Raw genomic sequence first — 24,426 nt, forward strand, 5'->3', positions numbered from 1 at the left:
ATCCCAGACTCCAGACTTCAAGCTATACTACAAAGCTGTAATCATCAAGACGGTATGGTACTGGCACAAGAACAGACACTCAGATCAATTGAACAGAATAGAGAACCCAGAAATGGACCCACAAATGTATGGCCAACTAATCTTTGACAAAGCAGGAAAGAATATCCAATGGAATAAAGACAGCCTCTTTAGCAAATGGTGCTGGGATAATTAGATGGCAACATGAAGAAGAATGAAACTAGACCACTTTCTTACACCATTCACAAAAATAAACTCAAAATGGATGAAAGACCTCAGTGTAAGACAGGAAGCCATCAAAATCCTTAAGGAGAAAGCAGACAAAAACCTCTTTGATCTTGGGCACAGCAACTTCTTACTCAACACATCTCTGGAGGCAAGGGAAACAAAAGCAAACATGAACTACTGGGACCTCATCAAAATAAAAAGCTTCTGCACAGCAAAGGAAACAATCAGCAAAACTAAAAGGCAACTGACAGAATGGGAGAAGATATTTGCAAATGACATATCAGATAAAGGGTTAGTATCCAAAATCTATAAAGAACTTAACAAACTCAACACCCAAGAAACAAATAATGCAGTGAAGAAATGGGCAAAAGACATGAATAGACACTTCTCCAAGGAAGACATCAAGATGGCCAACCGACACATGAAAAAATGCTCAACATCACTCATCATCAGGGAAATACAAATCAAAACCACAATGAGACACCACCTTACCCCTGCCAGAATGGCTAGCATTAACAACTGAGGCAACAACAGATGTTGGCGAGGACACGGAGAAAGAGGATCTCTTTTGCATTGTTGGTGGCAGCGCAAGCTGGTGCAGCCACTCTGGAAAACAGTATGGAGGCTCCTCAAAAAACTAAAAATAGAACTACCCTACGACCCAGCAATTGCACTACTAGGCATTTATCCATGGGATACAGGTGTGCTGTTTCAAAGGGACACATGCATCCCATGTTTATAGCAGTACTATCAACAATAGCCAAAGTATGGTAAGAGCCCAAATGTCCATCGGTGGATGAATGGATAAAGAAGATGTGGCATATGTATATATATGTGTGTGTGTGTGTGTGTGTGTGTGTATATATATATATACACATATATATATATATACACACACACACACACACACACACATACATACACACATACACAATGGAGTATTACTCAGCAATCAAAAAGAATGAAATCTTGCCATTTGCAACTACGTGGATGGAACTGGAGGGTATTATGCTAAGTGAAATTAGTCAGAGAAAGACAAAAATCATATGATTTCACTCCTATGAGGACTTTAAGAGACAAAACAGATGAACATAAGGGAAGGGAAATAAAAATAATATGAAAACAGGGAGGGGGACAAAACATAAGAGACTCATAAATATGGAGAATAAACTGAGGGTTACTGGAGGGGTTGTGGGAGGGGGGATGGGCTAAATGGGTAAGGGGCATTAAGGAATCTACTCCTGAAATCATTGTTGCACTATATGTTAACTAATTTGGATGTAAATTTTAAAAAATTAAAAATAAAATCAAAAATAAATAAAATAATAAAAATAAAATAAAAAATTTAAGACTCTTAGTCAATATGAATTTTTTTAAAAAATCAGAACTAATGGTATTCTGAAAGTGCCATTGGAAACTTCATTTTAATTTAACAATGTCAAGTGTATTTTTACATTTAACATATTAAAATGAAGTTCATTAATTTTCCTGACATACCTAACTCGAAGTCAGTGTTCTCTGCTTTAGGCTTTTTATCAGTAGTGAGTAAATCAAGTGGAAGACTTCCAAGCAGGTAGTTAAGATTTAAAAACTGAAAGAAAAAAAAAGGGGCAGCTGGATGGCTCAGTCATTTAAGTGACCAACTCTTGATTTTGGCTCAGGTCAGGCTCAGGTCACCCTGGGATTCTGCTGAGGGTGGAGCCTGTTTGGGAGTCTTTCTCTCCCTGCCTCTTTGTCCCTCCCAGCTTGCGCCCATGCACACATGCTCTCAGAATAAATTTTAAAAAAAGATTTAAAAACTAAATTAGCTCTGCAGTGTCATTTTATCACTTATAGTTAATTGAAAACAATCACATCAAGTCAAGTCATGTACTTTGCACAGCCATGAATGTATTTTAACTTATTTGTGAGGTAGAAATTTTAATTTCTAAAACCTTTCTGTATTAGTAGGATTGGTTGGATTGTAATCCTCTATTACTCATAAAGGCTACCTGGGTTATTTTTAGAAGTTACATGTTACATTCTAACGTGACTTGTTAGAATTTAAAATATGAGCCGCTGCACTATTTTGTAAACTTAATTTAGAAGCAATAAATACTGTTTAGTAAATACTAAGAGTACTGTGTCACTGTCTTCTCTAAGGTAGCCTGAATTGTTGACCATGTTGTAATCTTATATATTTTCTAGCCTGGAGATGACATTGTTCTTATGGCACAAGCTCTAGAGAAGTTGTTTAGGCAGAAATTATCTCAGATGCCACAAGAAGAACAAATTATAGGTGGTAAGGAAAGAATAAAGAAAGGTAAGACAGAAAAGTTTTATGTTTTCTTTCTTTCTCTGTGTTTTATATTATATGAATGTGTACATGTGCATGTATAAATATAATGACTAGAACTAAATAAATCCCTCAAAGGAGATAGGCAATCTGAAGTCCTTCTATATCCTATTTATTGGTATAAGGTGTCCATTTAAACAGTAAGGCAAACTTTGAAAACAAGGATGGCTATCATACAAGATTAGAGAGGATTGTCTCGATTATGGCCTTGGAGTCTGAGATTTCCTATAGCACAGTGCCATTCACATAGTAAGCACCCCATAAATTTATTAGTATTTTTAGTGGATCTTGTATCTGTGCTATACTAATAAGAGGGCAAAAATTTTCAATGTTCCTTGTACCAAAGATCCCATAGCTAAGAAAGAAATGTTACTGTTGTGTCTGAGGATTCTCCTATCTTTTAATTCAAAACATACAAACAAACAAACTTTAGAGGGAAATATTTTATAGCTAATAATCATAATATTTAAGTATGGAGTTACAAAACTAATCTTAGGTATTCAGTTGGATTTATGGTAGAGGTTAACCAAAGTTGTCATAGATGAAATGTTGGTTTATTTTTAGATCACTGCAGGTGTACATTTTGGCTAAGTTTCTTAATCACCATTCCATGTTAGTTTCTTCATGTATAATATCAGGAAAATATTTAGCTTTTGTGTTTGTAAAGTATATAGTTAAGTGGCTGGGATATAGGAGACTTATACCACTATAAGATTGTTTTAATTGATAATAATGTGTGCTTTTTTCCTTGTTGTTGATAGATCTTTAAGATGGGTCATGACTTAAAGCTTTACCCAATCCTGTGAGACACTCACTGTTTATTAAAGTTATTATTTGATTCTCACCTTTGGAAAAGGTTGTCCTTAAGTCTGACAGTAAATGGCCTAGGGTTCTGCAAGAGTATATCAGTATGCCATTTAAATTGTTAAAGCAAAGTGATAATTATTGCTGACTTAAATTATCAAGCATGGTAAAAATTATTTATCTTTAGAATGCTTCCCTTAAAAAAATATTTAATACTTTCTTGGTGGTTAAGTTGTAGCTACTTGTTTCAGATGCTCAGATTATTGCTAAAAGCATAAGATTCCGTCAGACAAAAGTTCTTTGACTTTGTTTTTCTGTCATTATGTATTTGGATGTTTGTCACTTAAAATGCACATATTGTGATGGTTACAAAGATGTATAACCAACCTAACTCAGCTTCAATTTACATTTTAGTTAGAAATAAAACTTTAAAAAAAATAAGACATGCATTATAACAGATGAAATTACACATAGTATGTGCTATAGTCCAAAAGAATAAGACATTCATACTGGCAAAGCTGGGGAAGGCTTTAGGGGTGATAGAAGCTGAGTTTGGTCTTGAAGGATTGGTAGAATTTCCAAATAACTTTTTTTAGGAGTTTTCTACTGCCAGAGTCATGTCATTTTTATGCACAGTGGTAGGGAAATTGTCATATGACAGCCAAATAATGTAGTTATGTGTTGATACATTATGGCAAAGAAGAAATTTAAATTTAGTACATTAAACTGAATTGATAGATGAAATACTTGAGTAACTTTTAGGTGCCACCACGCTGGTCAGCATTCTTGAGATATATCAAACAAAACAAAAACTTTTGCCATCTTGGAGTTTACATCGTAGTAGGAAAAGAGAGGCAAACAAACATGATGGGTTCAGAGTGGGCCTCATTAAGAAGTTAAGATTTGAACAAAGAAGAACATTCCAGGCAGGGGGATCAGCTAGAGCAAAGGTCTATAAAAGGATTCTTTCCATCTCTGTCACTTTGGGCCATTGCCTTCATGAGCTGGATCAGTCTTCATGTGACAATATTTAAGTAATATTTTTCTATTCTCATTTTACTTGATCTTAATCAGTATTTGCTTTAGAAGGCTACTGTCTCTTTCTTGAAATGCCTTTATTCTTTGTGCACACTCTAGTTGTGTGAGCTTACTTCCCATTCTGTAGTCCTCTTGGCATTATCATTCTTTTCTAAATACTGAAAACAAACTTTTTTTTTTGAGAGGGAGAGAGCAGGGGAGGGGCAGAAAGAGAAAGAGAAAGAGAATCCCAAGCAGGCTTTGCACTCTTAGTGCATGGGGCTCGACATGGAGCTCAAACTCACGAACCATGAGATCCTGTCCTGAGCTGAAATCAAGAGTCAGACACTTAACTGACTGAACCACCCTGGTGCCCCTATTCTTTTCTATTCGATTTCTAAAGTATTGGGGTTTTCTTTTCAGGGCTTGATATTAGTTATCCTTTTTCTAAATTCCATCTGTATGCTATTAATCCTCAAATCTATATCTCTAACACAGTCCTCCCTGAGAAACCAATTATTATCTTCAAGTCACTGGACATTTCCACTTGGATGTCTTATACACATCTCTCATTTACCTTGCTTATAGTTAAACACTGAACTTCTTAGGTTATTCTGTATAACAGAAAATGGTACTAATAAACAGTTATTCAAGCCAGAATAGAAGTTGTTCTTGATTCCTTCCTTCTTTGATTCTCTCTCCCCTTCTGTTCATTAGTAATCATTTGAATTCAATCCTAAGATTGTTTTTGCAGTAATACTAACTTGGGCTACAATCTTCTTAGCCCCTGTGATCTTGATTGTTCTGTGTTCTCTATACAATAGCAAAAGTAGTCTTTTATTTTTATTTATTTTTAAGTTTATTTTGAGAGAGAGAGCATGAGCAGGCGAGGAGTAGAGAGGAGGGGAGAGAGAATCATAAACAGGCTCCACCATCAACACAGAGTCTGATGTGGGGCTTGAACCCATGAGCCACGAGATCATGACCTGAGCTGAAACCAAGAGTCGGACGCTTGACTGATTGAGCCACCCAGGTGCCCTGCAAAGGCAGTCTTTTAAAAATAAACTATACATCAAAAAATAAAAATACATCATTAACCTGCTTAAAACCTCTGTAGCTTCTCATATTAAAATGAAGTCTGAATTCCTACCGTGGCCTTTTGGGATTAAATCTTTGCCCATTTCTCTATTCTCATCCTGAACTACTTTCATCTCACTCATTGAAGTTTTCCCTACTGATTGTCTTGGAATACAGTTTTACTGCCACCCCATTCTCTGGCTGGTTACTTCTTTCCAGTAACATCTGAATTGATACCTCTTCAAAGAGACTTCTTTGGCTATCTTCTTTATAGTAGGTCTCTGTCTTTTGTCAGTACTCCCATTTATTTCCTTTCTAGTGCTTAGCATCAATTGTAATCAATTTGATTACTTTTTTTTTCTATTTCTTATACTAGACAATATGGTCAACAAGGACAGAAACTCTCTATCTTGTTCATTATTGTGCCTGAGCACTTAGAATGGTGGCCTGATACATAATAAGCATACAATAAATATCCATTGAGTCCTCTTATGTCCCAAGTACTGTATTAGGCACAAGGGATATTGTAGAGATCAAAACAAAGTTCCTTTCCCCTCACAGAGCTTTTTGGTTTTGTTGAGGAAATTGGTAACACTAAGTAAATGTAAGTATTTCTCATTATACTTATCTGTTTAGCTCCTGAGTTCAAAGAGCCACAGTTGGAATATCAAAAGATAGGAGGTTATCTCAGTCTCTTTGGTTCCTAAGTTTTAGTTAGTGAGTAATGAGAAATAAGAGATTGAGGAATACCAGCCCTGTCTTAAAATATATTCAAAAATATTTGGTTCCTGAGTTTGTTAAGAATTTGGAGGGTCGGGGATATCTATATATTCTATGTCAAATGTGATAAGGGCAAAGAAAAAAATAAGAATAAGAGAACAAGAAAGTGGTGGGAGTGGAAGGAGAAACTTGTTCTATATAGGGTGGCTTGAGAAGGTAACATTTCAGCAAAGGCATGAAGGGAATGTTGGAGTGACCTGATGAGGCTATCTCCTTACAGGCAGAGCAAATTGTCTGCTTATGCTAACCAAATTTGAGGACAGTAGGCCAGTAGGCTAAGTGAAATTAGTGAAGGGGTGGAGTGATAGGAAGTGCGGTTGGAAGGAGGGCAGAGGTGGGGACGTGGGGGAGGAGCATAGGTAGAGAGATGACACAGGTCCTTACAAGGCATTGTAGGGACTTTGGCTATTATTTGAAAAGATTAGAAGTCATTGGGCATTGAGCAGAAGTGTCATGATCTTATTTGAATTTAAAATATCACCTCGAGGGCTATTTTGAGAACAGACTACAGGATGTAAAAGCAGAAGAAAGAAGGGCTCATAGGATACTACTGTAGAAATCCAGTTAAGAATTGATGCCTGGGACCAGGGTGATTACCACTTGTAATTGTAATCAGATTCTGGATAAGAAGATAGAGCCAAAAGAGTTTGCTGATGGATGGGGATATTGGGTTTGAACGACCGTGGAGTCAAAGATGACTCCAAGGTTTATGGCCCGAGTGATTAGAAGAATGGAGTTACCGTAGCAGCCCTCTTGGTGTAGTGGGCAGCACATTAGTCTCATAGTCTGAAGAATGGAGTTACCTGGATACAAGGATGGACTTTTGAAATAATAGATTTCAGAGCGATGTGATCCAAATGTCTTAAGTGTTGGTGTTCTCTGGGAACATACAAGGCAGAAGACCATATACAGTGGTTCCTTCGGCAGAGTCATCTGAAGGATATATTGATAAGAAGATTATGTTCATATCTATTGTTTTGTGTTAACCAATGATGGGCTCTGTCATAGTTTTAAGGTTCTTGGATATTTATGCAGAGCATTCTGGAGACCTCACATAGTATTATGTAGTTTGTCTCCAGGATGTCTAAAATTTACTGAAGCTACTCACAGAGCTCTATTAGTGTAAATTTAAGCCAGACACCTTTCTGAATAAAATTGATAAGTCTTCCATTAATATCAGGTTTGAAGTCTCTAATATTATATCTAAATTGGTCTAACAAATGTTAGCAAGTACCTGTGGGAGGGTTTCAAAGGAGAATGGGAGTTTCCTGTGTTTATATTGCTAAAAAGCTGAACTAAGTGAATTAAAATAGAATACTAATAGAAAAATAGTTTTATATTTTACTCATATTTACTCTGGTTCACACTTTACTAGGGATTCAACATAATGTAGCAGTTCCTTCTGGTAAAGAAAAACAATCCCCCAAAGCACTGGACAAAGTATTTAAGCAACAAGTGATTCCCTCTGTATTTCCTAAGACATCTATTTCTCCTTCAAACATGTCACAAGGTACTCTATTCAACACTACCTCACAAACAGTGGCCCAAGTAAGTTTACTATGACTTTAAAATGTTTCAGTGTAAGGGATTGTTGTAATGACTAAACCTTTTTTTAAGTTGATCTGAAAATTGGTCTTCAGTATACTACAGTCAATCTTTGTGTACATTTTTTAACAGATCTAGAATGTGAACCAAATTTTAGAGATTTTTAGGTAGAATTTGAACTGGCTTATATATTTTTATATTAGTATCAGTTGCCCAACTACCTATTTTGTGTGTGTTATGTAACTTCTTTTGAATCATAACTTGATGGGTTGATAATTTAAAATTGTATACCGTAGCTGATTTCAGGTATTCAGAACTTGTTTTTGCATAACAGTGACTTTTATTGCTTCCCATCTCTCATTGATCTCAAAGGTTTGCATAAGACCATTCTTTGGGATGTAGGAAGAAAATATTTGAGCTATTAATTTACCTGTAGAAAAGAAATTAACTTTTACTAATATTTAATATATAGACGACATGGTACTGATAATTTTTTCCTTTTTTTTTTTGTTTTTTTTTTTTTTAACTGTAGGAGTAACCATCAAAAAAGTTTGAAAACTGTTGCTGTGAATGTCACTTTAATTACAGTTGTTGTTATTGAATTGTTTCAGGTTACAAGGGGTGTGAAGAGGAAAGCAGATACCACGACTCCTACAACTTCAGTAGTTAAAGCAAGTGGTGAATCTTCCCCAACACTTGCAGAAAAAAAATCAGTGAAAATGCCACCTATGAAAGAAAATGTGCTGAAGACTGTTTTGCCGGATTCTCAGCAACTATGTAAAGTCATAAAGAGTGTTGAAGTGACCAAACAATTAAGGCACTGTAGTGAGATTCTTAAAGAAATGCTTGCAAAGAAACACTTGTCCTATGCATGGCCCTTTTATAATCCTGTTGATGTTAATGCTTTGGGGCTCTATAACTACTATGATATTGTGAAAAATCCAATGGATCTTGGAACTATTAAGGTAAATGTTTTCTTAATAGGAAGAACTTCTTTTCTTAATTATAAAAGTATTCTTGTCGTTGTAAAATTTTTTTTCAAGTTAGTTAACATAGAGTGTAGTCTTGGCTTCAGGAGTAGAACCCAGTGATTCATCTCTTACATATGATATCCAGCGCTCATCCTGAAAAAGTGCCCTCCTTAACGTCCATCACCCATTTAACCCACCACCCCACTCCAGCAGCCCTTAGTTTGTTCTGTATTTGTAAGTCTCTTATAATTTGAAACCCTCAGTGTTTTTATCTTATTTTTCCTTCCCTTCCCTTATGTCTGTTGTTTCTCATATTCCACATATGAGTGAAATCATGATATCTTTCTCTGACTTAATTTCGCTTAGCATAATACCCTCCAGTGCCATCCACATTGTTGCAAATGGCAAGATTTCATTCTTTTTCGTCACTGAGTAGTATTCCAGTGTGTGTGTGTGTGTGTGTGTGTGTGTGTGTGTGTGTGTGTGGAGAGAGAGAGAGAGAGAGAGAGAGAGAGAGAGAGACCATATCTTCTTAATCTCAGTTGATGGAATTTTGGGCTTTCTCCATAATTTGGGTATTGTTGATAGTGCTGCTATAAACATTGTGGGTGCATCTGCCCCTTTGAATCAGCATTTTTGTATCTTTTAGATGAATTCCTAGTAGTGCTATTGCTGGGTCATAGGGTAGTTCTATATTTAATTTTTTGAGGAACCTCCACAGTTTTCCAGAGTGGCTGCCCCAGTTTGTATTCCCACCGACAGTGCAAAAGGGTTCCCCTTTCTCCACATCCTCACCAATATCTGTTGTGTCCTGAGTTGTTAATTTTAACCATTCTGATTGGTGTGTGGTGCTATCGATGAGGTTGAGCATCTTTTCATGTGTCTATTAGCCATCTGGTTATCTTCTTTGGAAAAGTGTCTATTCATATCTTCTGCCCATTTCTTCACTGGATTATTTGTTTTTTGGCTGTTGAGTTTGGCAAGTTCTTTGTACAATTTGGATGCTAACCCTTTATCTGATACGTCATTTGCAAATATCTTCTCCCATTCCATCAGTAGTCTTTTTGTTGACTTTCCTTTGCTGTGCACAAGCCTTTTATCTTTATGAGGTCCCAGTAGTTCATTTTTGCTTTTATTTTCCTTGCCTCTGGAGACATATCAAGCAAGAAGTTGCTGTGGGCTAGGTCAGAGAGGTTGCTGCCTGTTTTCTCCTATACGATTTTGATGGTTTCCTGTCTCACATTTAGATCTTTCATCCATTTTGAATTTACTTTTGTGTATGGTGTAAGAAAGTGGTCCAGTTTCATTCTTCTTCATGTTGCTGTCTAATTATCCCAGCACCATTTGCTAAAGAGACTGTCTTCTTTCCACTGGATACTCTTTCCTGCTTTGTTGAAGATTAGTTGGCCATATATTTGTGGGTCCATTTCTGGGTTCTCTATTCCATTGTTCTGTGTGTCTGTTTTTGTGCCGATACCATACTGTCTTGATGATTCTAGCTTTGTAATACAGGTTAAAGTGTGGGATTGTGATGCCTCCCGATTTGGTTTTCTTTTTCAACGTTACTTTGGCTATTTGGGATCTTTTGTGGTTCCATATAAATTTTAGGATTGTTTGCTCTAGCTCTGTGAAGAATGTTGGTGTTATTTTGATAGGGATTGCACTGAGTGTGTAGATTGCTTTGGGTAGTATAGACCTTTTAACAATATTTGTTCTTTCTACATCACTGTCTTCCCACATTTTTCTTTATAAACAAAATGTTTAAGTGTATTTGAACACATAATGAAGTTATTATAATTTAAGCCCTGTAAGTTTGCTTGAGAAGTATCAGAAATATTCCTAAAATATTTTATAACCCCGGCACTTGATAGAACAATTCTCCTAAAAGCTGCTTCTTGATCTTTTCATTTTCTGTTCTCATATGGGCACACGGGTTAAGAAGTCTCACACCATTTACTTCTATTCTGAGGGGTAAGTTTTAAAACCTACTAATGGCACTTTGAGAATTAATTGAGACTTTGTTTTCACATGTGAACCAAATACTAGTCTCTTTAAAAGTCAGAGGAATTGTTTTGGATGTGCCTTGTAAGTACCGTCTTAAAATTTTTTTTTTTTTATGTTTATTTATTCTTGAGACAGAGACAGAGCGTGAACAGGGGAGGGGCAGAGAGAGAGGGAAACACAGAATCTGAAACAGGCTCCAGGCTCTGAGCTGTCAGCACAGAGCCCGACATGGGGCTCAAACCCACGAACTGTGAGATCATGACCTAAGCCGAAGTCAGACGCCCAACTGAGCCACCCAGGCACCCCAGTACTGTTTTTAAATATACACAAAAGCTAGGTTTGTATGGAGTTGACATATCTGAACTCCTCCTCTGACTTCTTGGTTTTATTTTAGCTAATGTTATCCAATCACCAGTAACTTTGGTCTTATTGGAGGGAAGGAGCAACTTTATACATGTGAGAAAAGTAAGTGTGTGTGTGTGTGTGTGTGTGTGTGTGTGTTGTTTTTTAGATGCAACATACGAGTGAAATGATATGGTATTTGTCTCTCTGTCTTATTTTGCTTAGCATAATACCTTGTAGGTCCATCCATGTTGTTAGAGATGACAAGATCTCATCCTTTTTTATGGCTGTGTGTGATATATGTGTGTGTATGTGAGTGTGTGACTGTCTGTGTGACATTCTTTATCCATTCATCTGTTGATAAACACTGAGGTTGCACCCATACCTTGACTATGTAAATAATAGTGCAATAACCAGAGATGCATATATATTTTTTGATTTAGTGTTTTTGTTTCCTTATATGAATTATTTATATATCTCGGATATTAACTCCTTATCAGATGAATCATTTGCAAGTATCTTCTCCCATTCAGTTGGTTGCATTTTTGTTTTGTTGATGATATCCTTCATTGTGTAAAAGGTTTTTCATCTGATGTACTTTATTTTTGCTTTTGTTTCCCTTGCCTGAGGACACATCCAAAAAAATGTTGCTAAGGCCCATGTCCAAGAGATTACTGCCTATGTTTTCTTCTAGGAGTTTTATGGTTTTATTTAGGTCTTTAATCCGTTTTTGAATTTTTGTGTATGGTGTACGAAAGTGGTTCAGTTTTCATTCTTCTGCATGTAGTGGTCCAGTTACCTCAGTACCATTTGAAGAGAGTCTATTCCCTACTGTATATTCTTGACTCCTTTGTCATAGATTGACTATGTAAGTGTGGGTTTATTTCTGGGCTCTCTCTATCCTGCTCCACTGATTTATGGGTCTATTTTTGTGTCAATAGCACACTATTTTGATTATTATAGCTTGGTAGTATATTTTGAAATCTGGGATTGTGATTCCTCTAGCTTTGTTCTTTTTTTTTTTTTTTTTTACATTTATTTTTGAGAGAGAAATAGTGACAGTGTGAGTGGGGAGGGGCAGAGAGAAAGGGAGAGAGAGAATCCCAAGCAGGCTTTGCACTGTCAGCACAGAGCCCAATTCAGGGTTCGAACCCACAAAAATCGTGAGATCATGACTTGAGCTGAAACCAAGAGTCTGACACTTAACCAACTGAGCCACCCAGTCTTCCCGGTCCTCTTTCTTAAGATTGCCTTGGCTATTCACGGTCTTTGTGGTTTAGGATTGTTTGTTCTAGTTCTATGAAAATTATGATTAGCATTTTCATCAGGATTGTATTGAATCTGTGGATTTCTTTGGGTGATATGGATATTTTAACAATATTAATTCTTCAAATTTCTGAGCATGGTTTATCTTTTCATTTGTGAAAAGACATTTCTTTCATCAGTGTCTTATAATTTTCAAAGTAAAGGTCTTTCACTCTATTGGTGAAATTTATTTTTAGGGAATTTTTGTTTTTGCTTTTTGATGCAGTTATAAATAGGATTGTTTTTCTTAATTTTTCTTTCTGCTACTTCAGTATTAGCATATAGAGGCAGTATGTTTCTGTATATTAATTTTGTATCCTGCAACTTTACTGAATTCATTTATTCTTATAGTTCTTTGGTGGAGTTTTTAGGGTTTTCTGTATATAGTATCATGTCATATACAAATAGTGAGTTTTACTTTTTCTGTACCACTTTGAGTGCCTTTTACTTTTTCTTGTCTAGTTACTGTGGTTAGGATTTTCAGTACTATATCGAGTAAAAGTGGTGAGAATGGACATTCTTGTCTTCGTGGTCTTAAATGGAAAGCTTTAAGTTTTTCACATTGAGTATGGTGTTAACTGGGTTTTTCATATATGGTCTTTATTATGTTGAGGTATGTTCTCTTTAAGCCCACTTTGTTGAGAGTTTTATCATGAAAAGATGTTGAAGTTTGTCAATTTTTTTCTGCATTTATTGAGATGGCCATATGGTTTTTATCCTTCATTTTGTTCACATGTTGTATAAGATTATTGAATCATCCTTGCATTCCTGGAGTAAATCCCATTTGCTCATGGTGAATGAATTTTGCTAATCTTCGTTAAGGATTTTTGCATCTATATTCATCAGGGATATTGATCTGTAATTTTTGTTTGTTTTTGTTTTTGTCTTTCATTTATTTCAGCTTTGATCTTTATTATTTCCTTCCTTTTACCAATTCTGTTCAATTTTTTACGTCTTTTCATTTTTAGGAGAATTTTAGTAAAAACCTTTCATTTAGATGTTCAGGGTTCTTTTAAGGAATTTATCTTTTCACCACTTTCCTGGGATCAAACTTGTCTATCCAAGATTACCTGGAAATGCACTGTTTTCCTGCTTTTGTGATTTTGTTTCTGTTTTTTGTTTTTGTTTTTACTTGGAATGTCCTCCTTCCTTATCTCTGCTTGTCAAAATTCATTGGATATTTTCAAAGTCAAAAAATACCAAAACAAATATAGCAGAATTTTTACATATGTCAAATTTGGAGGGTGGGTATCTGTTTCTGGTATTGTCTATGTTCTTCTGTTATTTGAACTATTTCGTAATGTAGGTGCTCAAATAATTTTTGAACTATGTTGTTTGTGAATCCTGTAATTTTTCCTTAATTTAGGGAAAAATGGACAACCAAGAATATAAAGATGCATATGAATTTGCGGCAGATGTTAGATTAATGTTCATGAATTGCTACAAGTACAATCCTCCAGACCATGAAGTAGTGACAATGGCAAGAACACTCCAGGTAAGTTGATAGGTGTGCTCTGAAAGTGAATTTCTTCTTTTTTTTTTTTTAATTTTTTTTTAACATGAAATTTATTGTCAAATTGGTTTCCATACAACACACAGTGCTCATCCCAACAGGTGCCCTCCTCAGTACCCATCACCCACTGTCCCCTCCCTCCCACCCCCATCAACTCTCAGTTTGTTCTCAGTTTTTAAGTCTCTTATGGTTTGGCTCCCTCCCTCTCTAACCTTTATTTATTCCTTCCCCTCCCCCATGGTCTTCTGTTAAGTTTCTCAGGATCCACATAAGAGTGAAAACATATGGTATCTGTCTTTCTCTGTATGACTTATTTCACTTAGCATAACACTCTCCAGTTCCATCCACGTTGCTAGAAAAGGCCATATTTCATTCTTTCTCATTGCCATGTAGTATTCCATTGTGTATATAAACCACAATTTCTTTATCCATTCATCAGTTGATGGACATTTAGGCTCTTTCCATAATTTGGCTATTGTTGAAAGTGATGCTCTAAACATTGGGGTACAAGTGCCCCTATGCATCAGCACTCCTGTATCCCTTGGGTAAATTCCTAGCAGTGCTATTGCTGGGTTATAGCATAGATCCATTTTTAATTTTTTGAGGAACCTCCACACTTTTTGCCAGAGTGGCTGTACCAGTTTGCATTCCCACCAACAGTGCAAGAGGGTTCCCGTTTCTCCACATCCTCACCAGTATCTATAGTCTCCTGATTTGTTCATTTTGGCCACTCTGACTGGCGTGAGGTGGTATCTCAGTGTGGTTTTGATTTGTATTTCCCTGATGAGGAGTGACATTGAGCGTCTTTTGTTTGTCCAGAGCATCCAGGAGCGACTGGATTATTTGTTTTTCGGGTGTTGAGTTTGGGGAATTCTTTATAGATTTTGTATACTAGCCCTTTGTCCAATATGACATTTGCAAATATCTTTTCCCATTCTGTTGGTTGCCTTTTAGTTTGTTGATTATTTCCTTTGCAGTGCAGAAGCTTTTTATCTTCATGAGGTCCCAATAGTTCATTTTTGTTTTTAATTCCCTTGCCTTTGGGGATGTGTCAAGTAAATAATTGCTGCAGCTGAGGTCAGAGAGGTTTTTTCCTGCTTTCTCCTCTAGGGTTTTGATGGTTTCCTGTCTCACATTCAGGTCCTTTATCCATTTTGAATTTATTTTTGTGAATGGTGTAAGAAAGTGGTCTAGTTTCATTCTTCTGCATGTTGCTGTCCAGTTCTCCCTGCACCATTTGTTAGAGACTGTCTTTTTTCCATTGGGTATTCTTTCCTGCTTTGTCAAAGATGAGTTGGCCATACTTTTGTGGGTCTAATTCTGGAGTCTCTATTCTATTCCATTGGTCTATGTGTCTGTTTTTGTGCCAATACCATGCTGTCTTGATGATTACAGCTTTGTAGTAGAGGCTAAAGTCTGGGATTGTGGTGCCTCCCGCTTTGGTCTTCTTCAATATTACTCTGTTTATTCGTGGTCTTTTGTGGTTCCGTACAAATTTTAGGATTGCTTGTTGTAGCTTCAAGAAGAATGCTGGTGCAATTTTGATTGGGATTGCATTGAATGTGTAGATAGTTTTGTGTAGTATTGACATTTTAACAATATTTATTCTTCCAATCAATGAACACAGAATGTTTTTCCATTTCTATATATCGTCTTCAATTTCCTTCATAAGCTTCCTAAAATTTTCAGCATACAGATCTTTTACATCTTTGGTTAGGTTTATTCCTAGGTATTTTATGATTCTTGGTGCAATTGTGAATGGGATCAGTTTCTTTGTCTTTCTTTTGCTTCATTATTAGTGTATAAGAATGCAACTGATTTCTGTACATTGATTTTGTATCCTGTGACTTTGCTGAGTTCAGGTATGTTCTAGCAGACTTTTGGTGGAGTCTGTTGGGTTTTCCACATATAATATCACATCACCTGCAAAATGTGAAAGCTTGACTTCATTTTTGCCAATTTGGTGCCTTTGATTTCCTTTTGTTGTCTGATTGCTGATGCTAGAACTTCCAACACTATGTTAAACAACAGCGGTGAGAGTGGATAGCCCTGTCATGTTCCTGATCTCAGGGGGGAAGCTCTCAGTTTTTCCCCATTGAGGATGATATTAGCTGTGGGCTTTTCATAAATGGCTTTTATGATGTTTAAGTATTTTCCTTCTATCCCAACTTTCTTGAGGGTTTTTATTAAGAAAGGATGCTGAATTTTGTCAAATGCTTTTTCTGCATCGATTGACAGGATCATATGGTTTTCTTTTCTTTTATTAATGTGATGTATCACATTGATTGATTTGCGAATGTTGAACCAGCCCTGCAGCCCAGGAATGAATCCCACTTGATCATGGTGAATAATTCTTTTTATATGCTGTTGAATTCAATTTGCTAGTGTCTTGTTGAGAATTTTTGCATCCATATTCATCAGGGATATTGTCCTGTAGTTCTCTTTTTTTTCTGGGTCTCTGTCTGGTTTGGGAATCAAAGTAATGCTGGCTTCATAGAATGAGTCTGGAAGTTTTCCTTCCCTTTCTATTTTTTGGAACAGCTTGAGAAGGATAAGTATTACCTCTGCTTTAAATGTCTGGTAGAATTCCCCAGGGAAGCCATCTGGTCTTGGACTCTTATGTGTTGGGAGGTTTTTGATAACTGATTCAGTTTCTTCGCTGGTTATGGGTCTGTTCAAATTTTCTATTTCTTCCTGTTTGAGATTTGGAAGTGTGTGGGTGCTTAGGAATTTGTCCATTTCTTCCAGGTTGTCCAGTTTGTTGGCATATAATTTTTCATAGTATTCCTTGATAATTGCTTGTATTTCTGAGGGATTGGTTGTAATAATTCCATTTTCATTCATGATTTTATCTATTTGGGTCCTCTCCCTTTTCTTTTTGAGAAGCCTGGCTAGAAGTTTATCAATTTTGTTTATTTTTTCAAAAACCAATTCTTGATTTCATTGATCTGCTGTACTGTTTTTTTTAGATTCTATATTGTTTATTTCTGCTCTGATCTTTATTATTTCTCTTCTTCTGCTGGGTTTGGGTGTCTTTGCTGTTCTGCTTCTAGTTCCTTTAGGTGTGCTGTTAGATTTTGTATTTGGGATTTTTCTTGTTTCTTGATATTGGCCTGGATTGCAATGTATTTTCCTCTCAGGACTGCCTTTGCTGCATCCCATAGCGTTTGGATTGTTGTATTTTCATTTTCATTTGTTTCCATATATTGTTAAGTTTCTTTTCTAATTGCTTGGTTGACCCATTCATTCTTTAGTAAGGTGTTCTTTAACCTCCATGCTTTTGGAGGTTTTCCAGACTTTTTCCTGTGGTTGATTTCAAGTTTCATAGCCTTGTGGTCTGAAAGTGTGCATGGTATGATCTCAATTCTTTTATACTTATGAAGGGCTGTTTTGTGACCCAGTATGTGATCTATCTTGGAGAATGTTCCATGTGCACTCGAGAAGAAAGTATATTCTGTTGCTTTGGGATGCAGAGTTCTAATACATCTGTCAAGTCCATCTGATCCAATGTATCATTCAGGGTCCTTGTTTCTTTATTGATCCTGTGTCTAGATGATCTATCCATTGTTGTAAGTGGAGTATTAAAGTCCCCTGGAGTTACCACATTCTCATCAATAAGGTAGCTTGTGTTTGTGATTGTTTTATATATTTGGGGGCTCCCGTAATCGGCTCATAGACATTTATATTTGTTAGCTCTTCCTGATGGATAGACCCTGTGATTATTATATAATGCCCTTCTTCATCTCTTGTTACAGCCTTTAATTTAAAGTCTAGTTTGCCTGATATACGTATGGCTACTCCAGCTTTCTTTTGACTTCCAGTAGCATGATAGATAGTTCTCCATCCCCTCACTTTCAATCTGAAGGTGTCCTCAGATCTAAAATGAGTCTCTTGTAGACAGAAAATAGATGGGTCTTGTTTTTTTATCCATTCTGATACCCTAAAATGAGTCTCTTGTAGACAGAAAATAGATGGGTCTTGTTTTTTATCCATTCTGATACCCTATACCCTATACCCTAAATGTAAATGGAGCATTTAGTCCATTTACATTCAGTGTTATTTTGAAAGATAAGGGTTTAGAGTCATTGTGATGTCTGTCGGTTTCATGCTTATAGTGATGTCTCTGGTACTTTGTGGTCCTTGCAACATTTCACTCACGGAATCCCCCTTAGGATCTCCAGTAGGGCTGGTTTAGTGGTGATGAATTCCTTCAGTTTTTGTTTGTTTGGGAAGACCTTTATGTCTCCTTCTATTCTGAATGACAGACTTGCTGGATAAAGGATTCTTGGCTGCATATTTTTTCTGTTCATCATATTGAAGATTTCCTGCCATTCCTTTCTGGCCTGCCAAATTTCAGTAGATAGGTCTGCCACTAGGCTTATGGGTCTCCCTTTATAAGTTAGAGCCTGTTTATCCCTAGCTGCTTTCAGAATTCCCTCTTTGTCCTTGTATTTTGCCAGTTTCACTATGATATGTCTTGCAGAAGATCGATTCAAGTTATGTCTAAAGGGAGTTCTCCGTGCCTCTTGGATTTCGATGCCTGTTTCCTTCCCCAGATCAGGGAAGTTATCAGCTATGATTTGTTCAAGTATACCTTCAGCCCCTTTCTCTCTCTCTTCTGGAATTCCTGTGATACGGATATTGTTCCATTTGATTGCATCACTTAGTTCTGTAATTCCCCCCTCATACTCCTGGATTTTTTTTATCTTTTTCTCAGCTTCCTCTTTTTCCATAATTTTATCGTCTAATTCACATATTCTCTCCTCTGCTTCTTCAGTCCATGACATGGCCGCCTCCATTTTATTTTGTACCTCATTTGTAGCATTTTTTAGCTCCTCATGACTATTTCTTAGTCCCTTGATCTCTGTAGCAATAGATTCTCTGCTATCCTCTATGCTTTTTTCAAGCCTAGTGATTAATGTTATGACTATTAGTCTAAATTCTTGTTCCATTACATTGCCTAAATCATTTTTGATCAGTTTGTTAGCTGTCACTACTTCCTGTAGTTTCTTTTGAGGTGAGTTCTTCTGTTTCATCATTTTGGGTAGTCCTGGGGTGGCGCCAAACTGCAGGGCACTTCCCCTGTGCTGTCTGGAGTAACTTGTGTTGGTGGGCAGGGCCATAGTCAGACCCAATGTCTGTCCCCAGCCCACCGCTGGGGCCACAGTCAGACTGGTGTGTATCTTATTTTCCCCTCTCCCAGGGGCAGGACTCACTGTGGAGTGGTCTGGCCCCTGTCTGGGCTGCTTGCAACACTGCCAGGCACAGTTGTGGTGCTGCTTTGATGGGATCTGGCGTATTAGCCAGGGTGGATCCTAAAGGTGCACAGGGACAGGAGTGGCAGGCTCGGCTTACTTTGCTGTAGGCGGTCCCCTGCAGGAGAGGCCCTGCAGCACTGGGAGGGAGGCAGACCCGTTGGAGGGATTGATCCGCAGAAGCACAGCATTGGGTGTTTGTGGCGCAAGCAAGTTCTGTGACGGGATCTGGTTCCCTTTGGGGTTTTGGCTGGGGGATGGGCGAGGGAGATGGCGCTGGCAAGCACCTTTGTTCCCCGCCAAGCTGAGCTCTGTTCTCCGGAGCTCAACACCTCTCCCTCCTGTTGTCCTCTAGCCCTCCCGTTCTCGGAGCAAAGCTGTTGACTTATAACATTCCAGATGTTAAGTCCTGCTGGCTGTCAGAACACACTCCGTCCAGCCTCTCCGCTTTGCATGCCAAACTCAGGGGCTCTGCCTTGCCAGGTGGGCCGGCTGCCCCTTCACCGCCCCGGCTCCCTCCCGCCAGTCCATGTAGCACGCACTGCCTCTCCACCCTTCTGACCCTCTTCCGTGGGCCTCTCATCTATGCTTGGCTCCGGAGAGTCCGTTCTGCTAGTCTTCTGGCAGTTTTCTGGGTTATTTAGGCAGATATGGGTGGAATCTAAGTGATCAGCAGGATGAGGTGAGCCCAGCATCCTCCTACGCTGCCATCTTCCATGTTCCTGAAAGTGAGTTTCTTCTGAACAGTTTGGAAATTTTTGAACCATAACTTAAAAGACAATGAACACCCTACTTCCCAAAATAAAGCACAATTTATTAAAGTGTAGAGATTGTTTGTTTGTTTTTGAGGTATAGCATACATTAGCACATCTTTTTATGAGGCTGCTGTGCACATAGAAGATATTGGAGAAATATTAGCGAAGAGGGGATAGTAGATAACTGAGATAGGATTGACTGGAGCCCATGTCTCCCTGAAGGGAAAGCTCGAGGACTGTTGAGGCTGACCCAGTGGGAGGTAGTGGAATGATGGATCAAAACATGGGGCAGGAGATCCTTGAAAGAACATTCTCTACACAATTTGAGAGGTCTGTCTTAGAAGAGACCTAGAAGAGAAGAGGAAAGTTGCTAAGGTTAGCAAGCAAGGAAGCACGAGTCTTATATTTCTTCTTCGGTAAATTAACATTGTGTAAGTTTAAGGTATACAACATAATGACTTGATGTATATATTATATAACGATTACCACAAGGAAAAATAGAATTATCAAAATGTGACACTTTTGTTGAAAGGTGTTATTGCTGCATTAAATTGGAAATACAGAAAATGTTTATAGTCTAATTTTCCATTATAGGATGTCTTTGAAATGCATTTTGCAAAGATCCCAGATGAACCTGTTGAGAGTATGCCTGTATGCTACATCAAAACAGATACCACAGAAGTCCATGATAGAGAAAGCAGAAGTGAAGCTTCCTCTGAAGATAACTCTTCTGGTGATTCTGAAGATGAACGAGTTCAACGTCTTGCAAAACTTCAGGAGCAGGTAGTTGATTGAATTGGTAAAAGTTTTGGTATTTTTGTGAACTCTTGATGCAGATCTATTATAAAATGCTTTTTGTAGATTAAAAGCTGTTACATTTAGATCACTTAGCAACTGTGGCTTTATTTACTTATTGGCACATTTATAATGTTTAATAGTCTTTCTTACCCAAAGGTCTATATATCTTAAAATTCTGTTATTTATATTCTTAACCCGAATGAATTGATTCTCATTGAAATGATTTATATGATGTAATCCAAGATATTTTATGGATGAGATTTTAACATTGCTACCTTTTGTGATAAAAGGTTAACCTTCTCTGAACTCAAGCCTGAAAAAAACAATTAAAAAGTTAAGATTACTGGAAATTTAATTTTCATGGTCTGGTTATAGCTGAATACCTAAGTTTATGGGTTGAGCACATGATAGTATTTCTAATTTAGTGTATGCCCTTCAAAATAATGAATTCATGAAATGAAATAAGAACCTGAAGGACATGAATTTCAGGATAGTCCTGACTTTTGAGTGCCTTCATTTTTTTTCTGATGTCTTTACTTAGAGCCGTGAATGTTTAAAGAATTTTTTCTTTATCAGCTGAAAGCTGTTCATCAACAGCTACAAGTTCTATCCCAAGTACCTTTCCGTAAGCTAAAGAAAAAGAATAAGTCTAAAAGGGAAAAGAAGAAAGAAAAGGTTAATAACAGAGATGAAAATCCAAGGAAAAAGTTTAAGCAAATGAAATTAAAGGAAAAGTCTAAAAGCAAGTAAGTATCTTTTATTAAAAATGCCTTATTCAAATCATAATATTATCTCAAATAATTTTGATTAAATTTAATTTTTGTTTAGTCAGCCAAAGAAGAGGAAACAGCAGGTGTTGGCTCTGAAACCTGAAGATGATGCTGATGTTAAACCTATGAACTATGATGAGAAAAGGCAGTTAAGCTTGGATATAAACAAACTCCCTGGAGATAAACTTGGGCGGGTTGTTCATATAATACAATCAAGAGAGCCTTCACTGAGAAATTCCAACCCTGATGAGATAGAGATAGACTTTGAAACACTAAAAGCATCAACACTGCGAGAACTAGAAAAGTATGTTGCTGCGTGTCTAAGAAAAAGACCACTAAAGCCTCATGGTATGTATTTCTGTGTAGCAGTAGAAGTCAGTCTGGTATTTGTTTTTGTTTTTGGTGATACTCTTTCTTCCTCTTAAATCCCATAGGTAAGAAGATAATGAAGTCCAGAGAAGAATTTCATTCACAGAAAAAACAGGAGTTGGAAAAGCGGTTACTAGAGGTCAATAATCAGTTAAACTGTAGAAAACGTCAACCAAAATGTAGGTGGCAGTCCTTTAAATGTTCCTTTGATTATGTAATTCTGGTAGCCTTGTAATGTCCTTCCCTATTTTGTAGCTGAGAAGACGCAGTCATCCAAGGCTGTTGGAAGTGGTTCCCGATTAAGCGAAAGCAGTAGCAGCAGCAGCAGCAACAACAGCAGCTCCTCGGAGACTGAAAGCAGTAGCAGTGATTCAGGCTCCTCAGACAGCAGTGATTCTGAATCAGGTTAGCTGACCCCTTAAGTGTACCTGTGTTTGTGTGGAAATTTTTTCCTTGTACTATTGAGACTTCGATTTTTAAGAAACGTCTGTCACTTACCCAGAACCTATGGTTTGGATGCCACACTTATTATTGAATTGCATGTTGAAAATCTTACTATTTTCTTTAAAAGATGCTGTGTAAAATGAAACTTCATATTACACATATGTGACTTAGAGGTGTGTAACATCGAAAATAAGTTTACTAAAGGTGGGATAGTTTCTTAATATATAACACCAGATCTTAATGCGAGAAAATAACAAATAATAAAATTCCAGTCTTCATTTTTTTATAAAGTAAAGGATTATTTGAGAACATTTACTCTCTATGATGTATCAGACTACTCTAATGTTACAGTTATGTCCCATTGTGACAATATATTCTGACTGAATATATTGAATGATTTCATCATTTTGAATTAAACCAGTCATCCCAGAAAATGTTTAAAGGAGAATTTTATTCACTTCTGTGTTTTCTTCATTGTAGAATATTATCTTCCATTCATAGAAAAATGTACTTCAAATTGAGATTTCCAGTTATGCTGAAGTACCATATTACCTTGGGTATATTTTCATCAACTGTATCAAGCTTAACTCATTCATGTTTTGTTTGTGCTGTTTCACTGATGGTCATGTAGTTGACAAGTAATCACTGCCCAAGGATGCCCAAGTGGCATTCCATCATTATCCACCAGAAGGCATGTTCAGAATATGGAGCACTTTTCTATCCCAAATTTTGCTTTATTTTGAATGAGATGCTTCTTGTTTGCCATGAGATTCAGTTCTCTTTAAAAAAAAAAAAAAAATCCTACACAGAATATTGTCATATCAGGGATTCTTACCTTTTGTAAGAACACCCCTCTTCTTTCACTGTGGTAGTAAGGGCTTGCTGGCTTGCAGTCCCTTTTGTTTCACTTTGGGTTCTGTTCAGACCAGTTTGCATTTATGTGGTGCTGATTGCTGCATTTTGTTTTTACATTTCTAAAGTATATAGTGGTAAACATTTTTGTTGGATTTGTCATACTAGAAAATTTTTAAATTGATTTAGGGCTGTAATTATACATTATTTTCTTATATTTGACAATAAAGCATAAAACAATGCTAGAAAAACTAAAGTTGCATTTAGAATTTTAAATTGTAATAATTAGCATTTGTAACTTCATCTAATAAAGCATTTGTGGCCTAATAAGTTACAGCACTTTGTCTTTTATTTGTAAGATAAAGCTGTTTGAGTTATCTAATTATATATTGGCTACTGATCAATAAATGCCTTAAGCATTAGTGGAAAAGTGATATATACAGAGTGCTTCAATAAAATACCTTAATTTCAGTTTCTGATAGATTCTTCCAACACACTGCTTGAAGGAAAGATGTTTATCATCTACTATGTGTTCTTAGAATGGTTCTTATATATGGTTTCCTAAATTTCCAGTGGAATAACTTGGCCTCAGAATTATAATTTTTTTTAACACATTTGTGTTGAATTTTTATTTTATGACTGATGTCCTTGTTTAATGTTATCTTTCTATAACAAGTACTGTTTTTAAAAACATTGTTAAAATCAAAGTAGCACATTGTTATGCTTCAACCTACATTATGAGAGTATATAGGTTTGTGACACTAAGGTCAGTTTTTCTTACATGATAGTATGAGTTTGTGAATTTCGTTGAAATTTTTATTGTTTTATAAACATTCAAACTGTGTACTTGGAAACACACTTACATGCATGTTATAAATTGCAAACTGAGTACTTACCTTAAATGAGCATTAAGTTCTCTCCTGTTTTTTTGTTTTTGCTTTATTTGCTTAAGAAAATAAATTAGTAAATGAAGCAATAGGACCTTTGTCTTAAATATTAACTTCACTTGTACCCATTAAAATACTATAAGGCTTTTTACTTCTGGTGTGTAAGCTAAGAACATTTTTTACTTTCTTGACAAAAACTATAAATGAAAGGATTGTAAATTATGAAAAATAATGAAGTCAGATCATAGCAATGATAATACTTAATGCAAAATAGTAAAAAGCATCTACTATTCTTAATTATGTATATGACATTATCAAAGAGCAGACAACAAATCCCAAATCAAGTCTCAGGGTAGA

At 36.6% G+C, this 24,426-nt stretch overlaps 1 protein-coding gene across 6 annotated transcripts in view; it reads left to right on the forward strand.

Annotated features, from left to right (window-relative positions):
• Positions 1-24,426, forward strand: part of BRDT (bromodomain testis associated) — a 79,182-nt gene that overhangs the window by 14,691 nt on the left and 40,065 nt on the right. For all 6 annotated transcript variants that reach the window (XM_027058614.2, XM_053214423.1, XM_015064428.3 and 3 more), the window contains 9 exons: positions 2,434-2,548; positions 7,635-7,807; positions 8,416-8,769; positions 13,793-13,921; positions 20,544-20,732; positions 21,324-21,493; positions 21,576-21,865; positions 21,952-22,065; positions 22,142-22,291. In XM_027058614.2, coding sequence (XP_026914415.1) covers positions 2,434-2,548; positions 7,635-7,807; positions 8,416-8,769; positions 13,793-13,921; positions 20,544-20,732; positions 21,324-21,493; positions 21,576-21,865; positions 21,952-22,065; positions 22,142-22,291 — 1,684 coding nt within the window. The remainder of the gene's footprint in view (positions 1-2,433; positions 2,549-7,634; positions 7,808-8,415; positions 8,770-13,792; positions 13,922-20,543; positions 20,733-21,323; positions 21,494-21,575; positions 21,866-21,951; positions 22,066-22,141; positions 22,292-24,426) is intronic.

This window comes from Acinonyx jubatus, chromosome C1, assembly GCF_027475565.1.
Source record: "Acinonyx jubatus isolate Ajub_Pintada_27869175 chromosome C1, VMU_Ajub_asm_v1.0, whole genome shotgun sequence".
NCBI classification, from domain to species: domain Eukaryota; kingdom Metazoa; phylum Chordata; class Mammalia; order Carnivora; family Felidae; genus Acinonyx; species Acinonyx jubatus.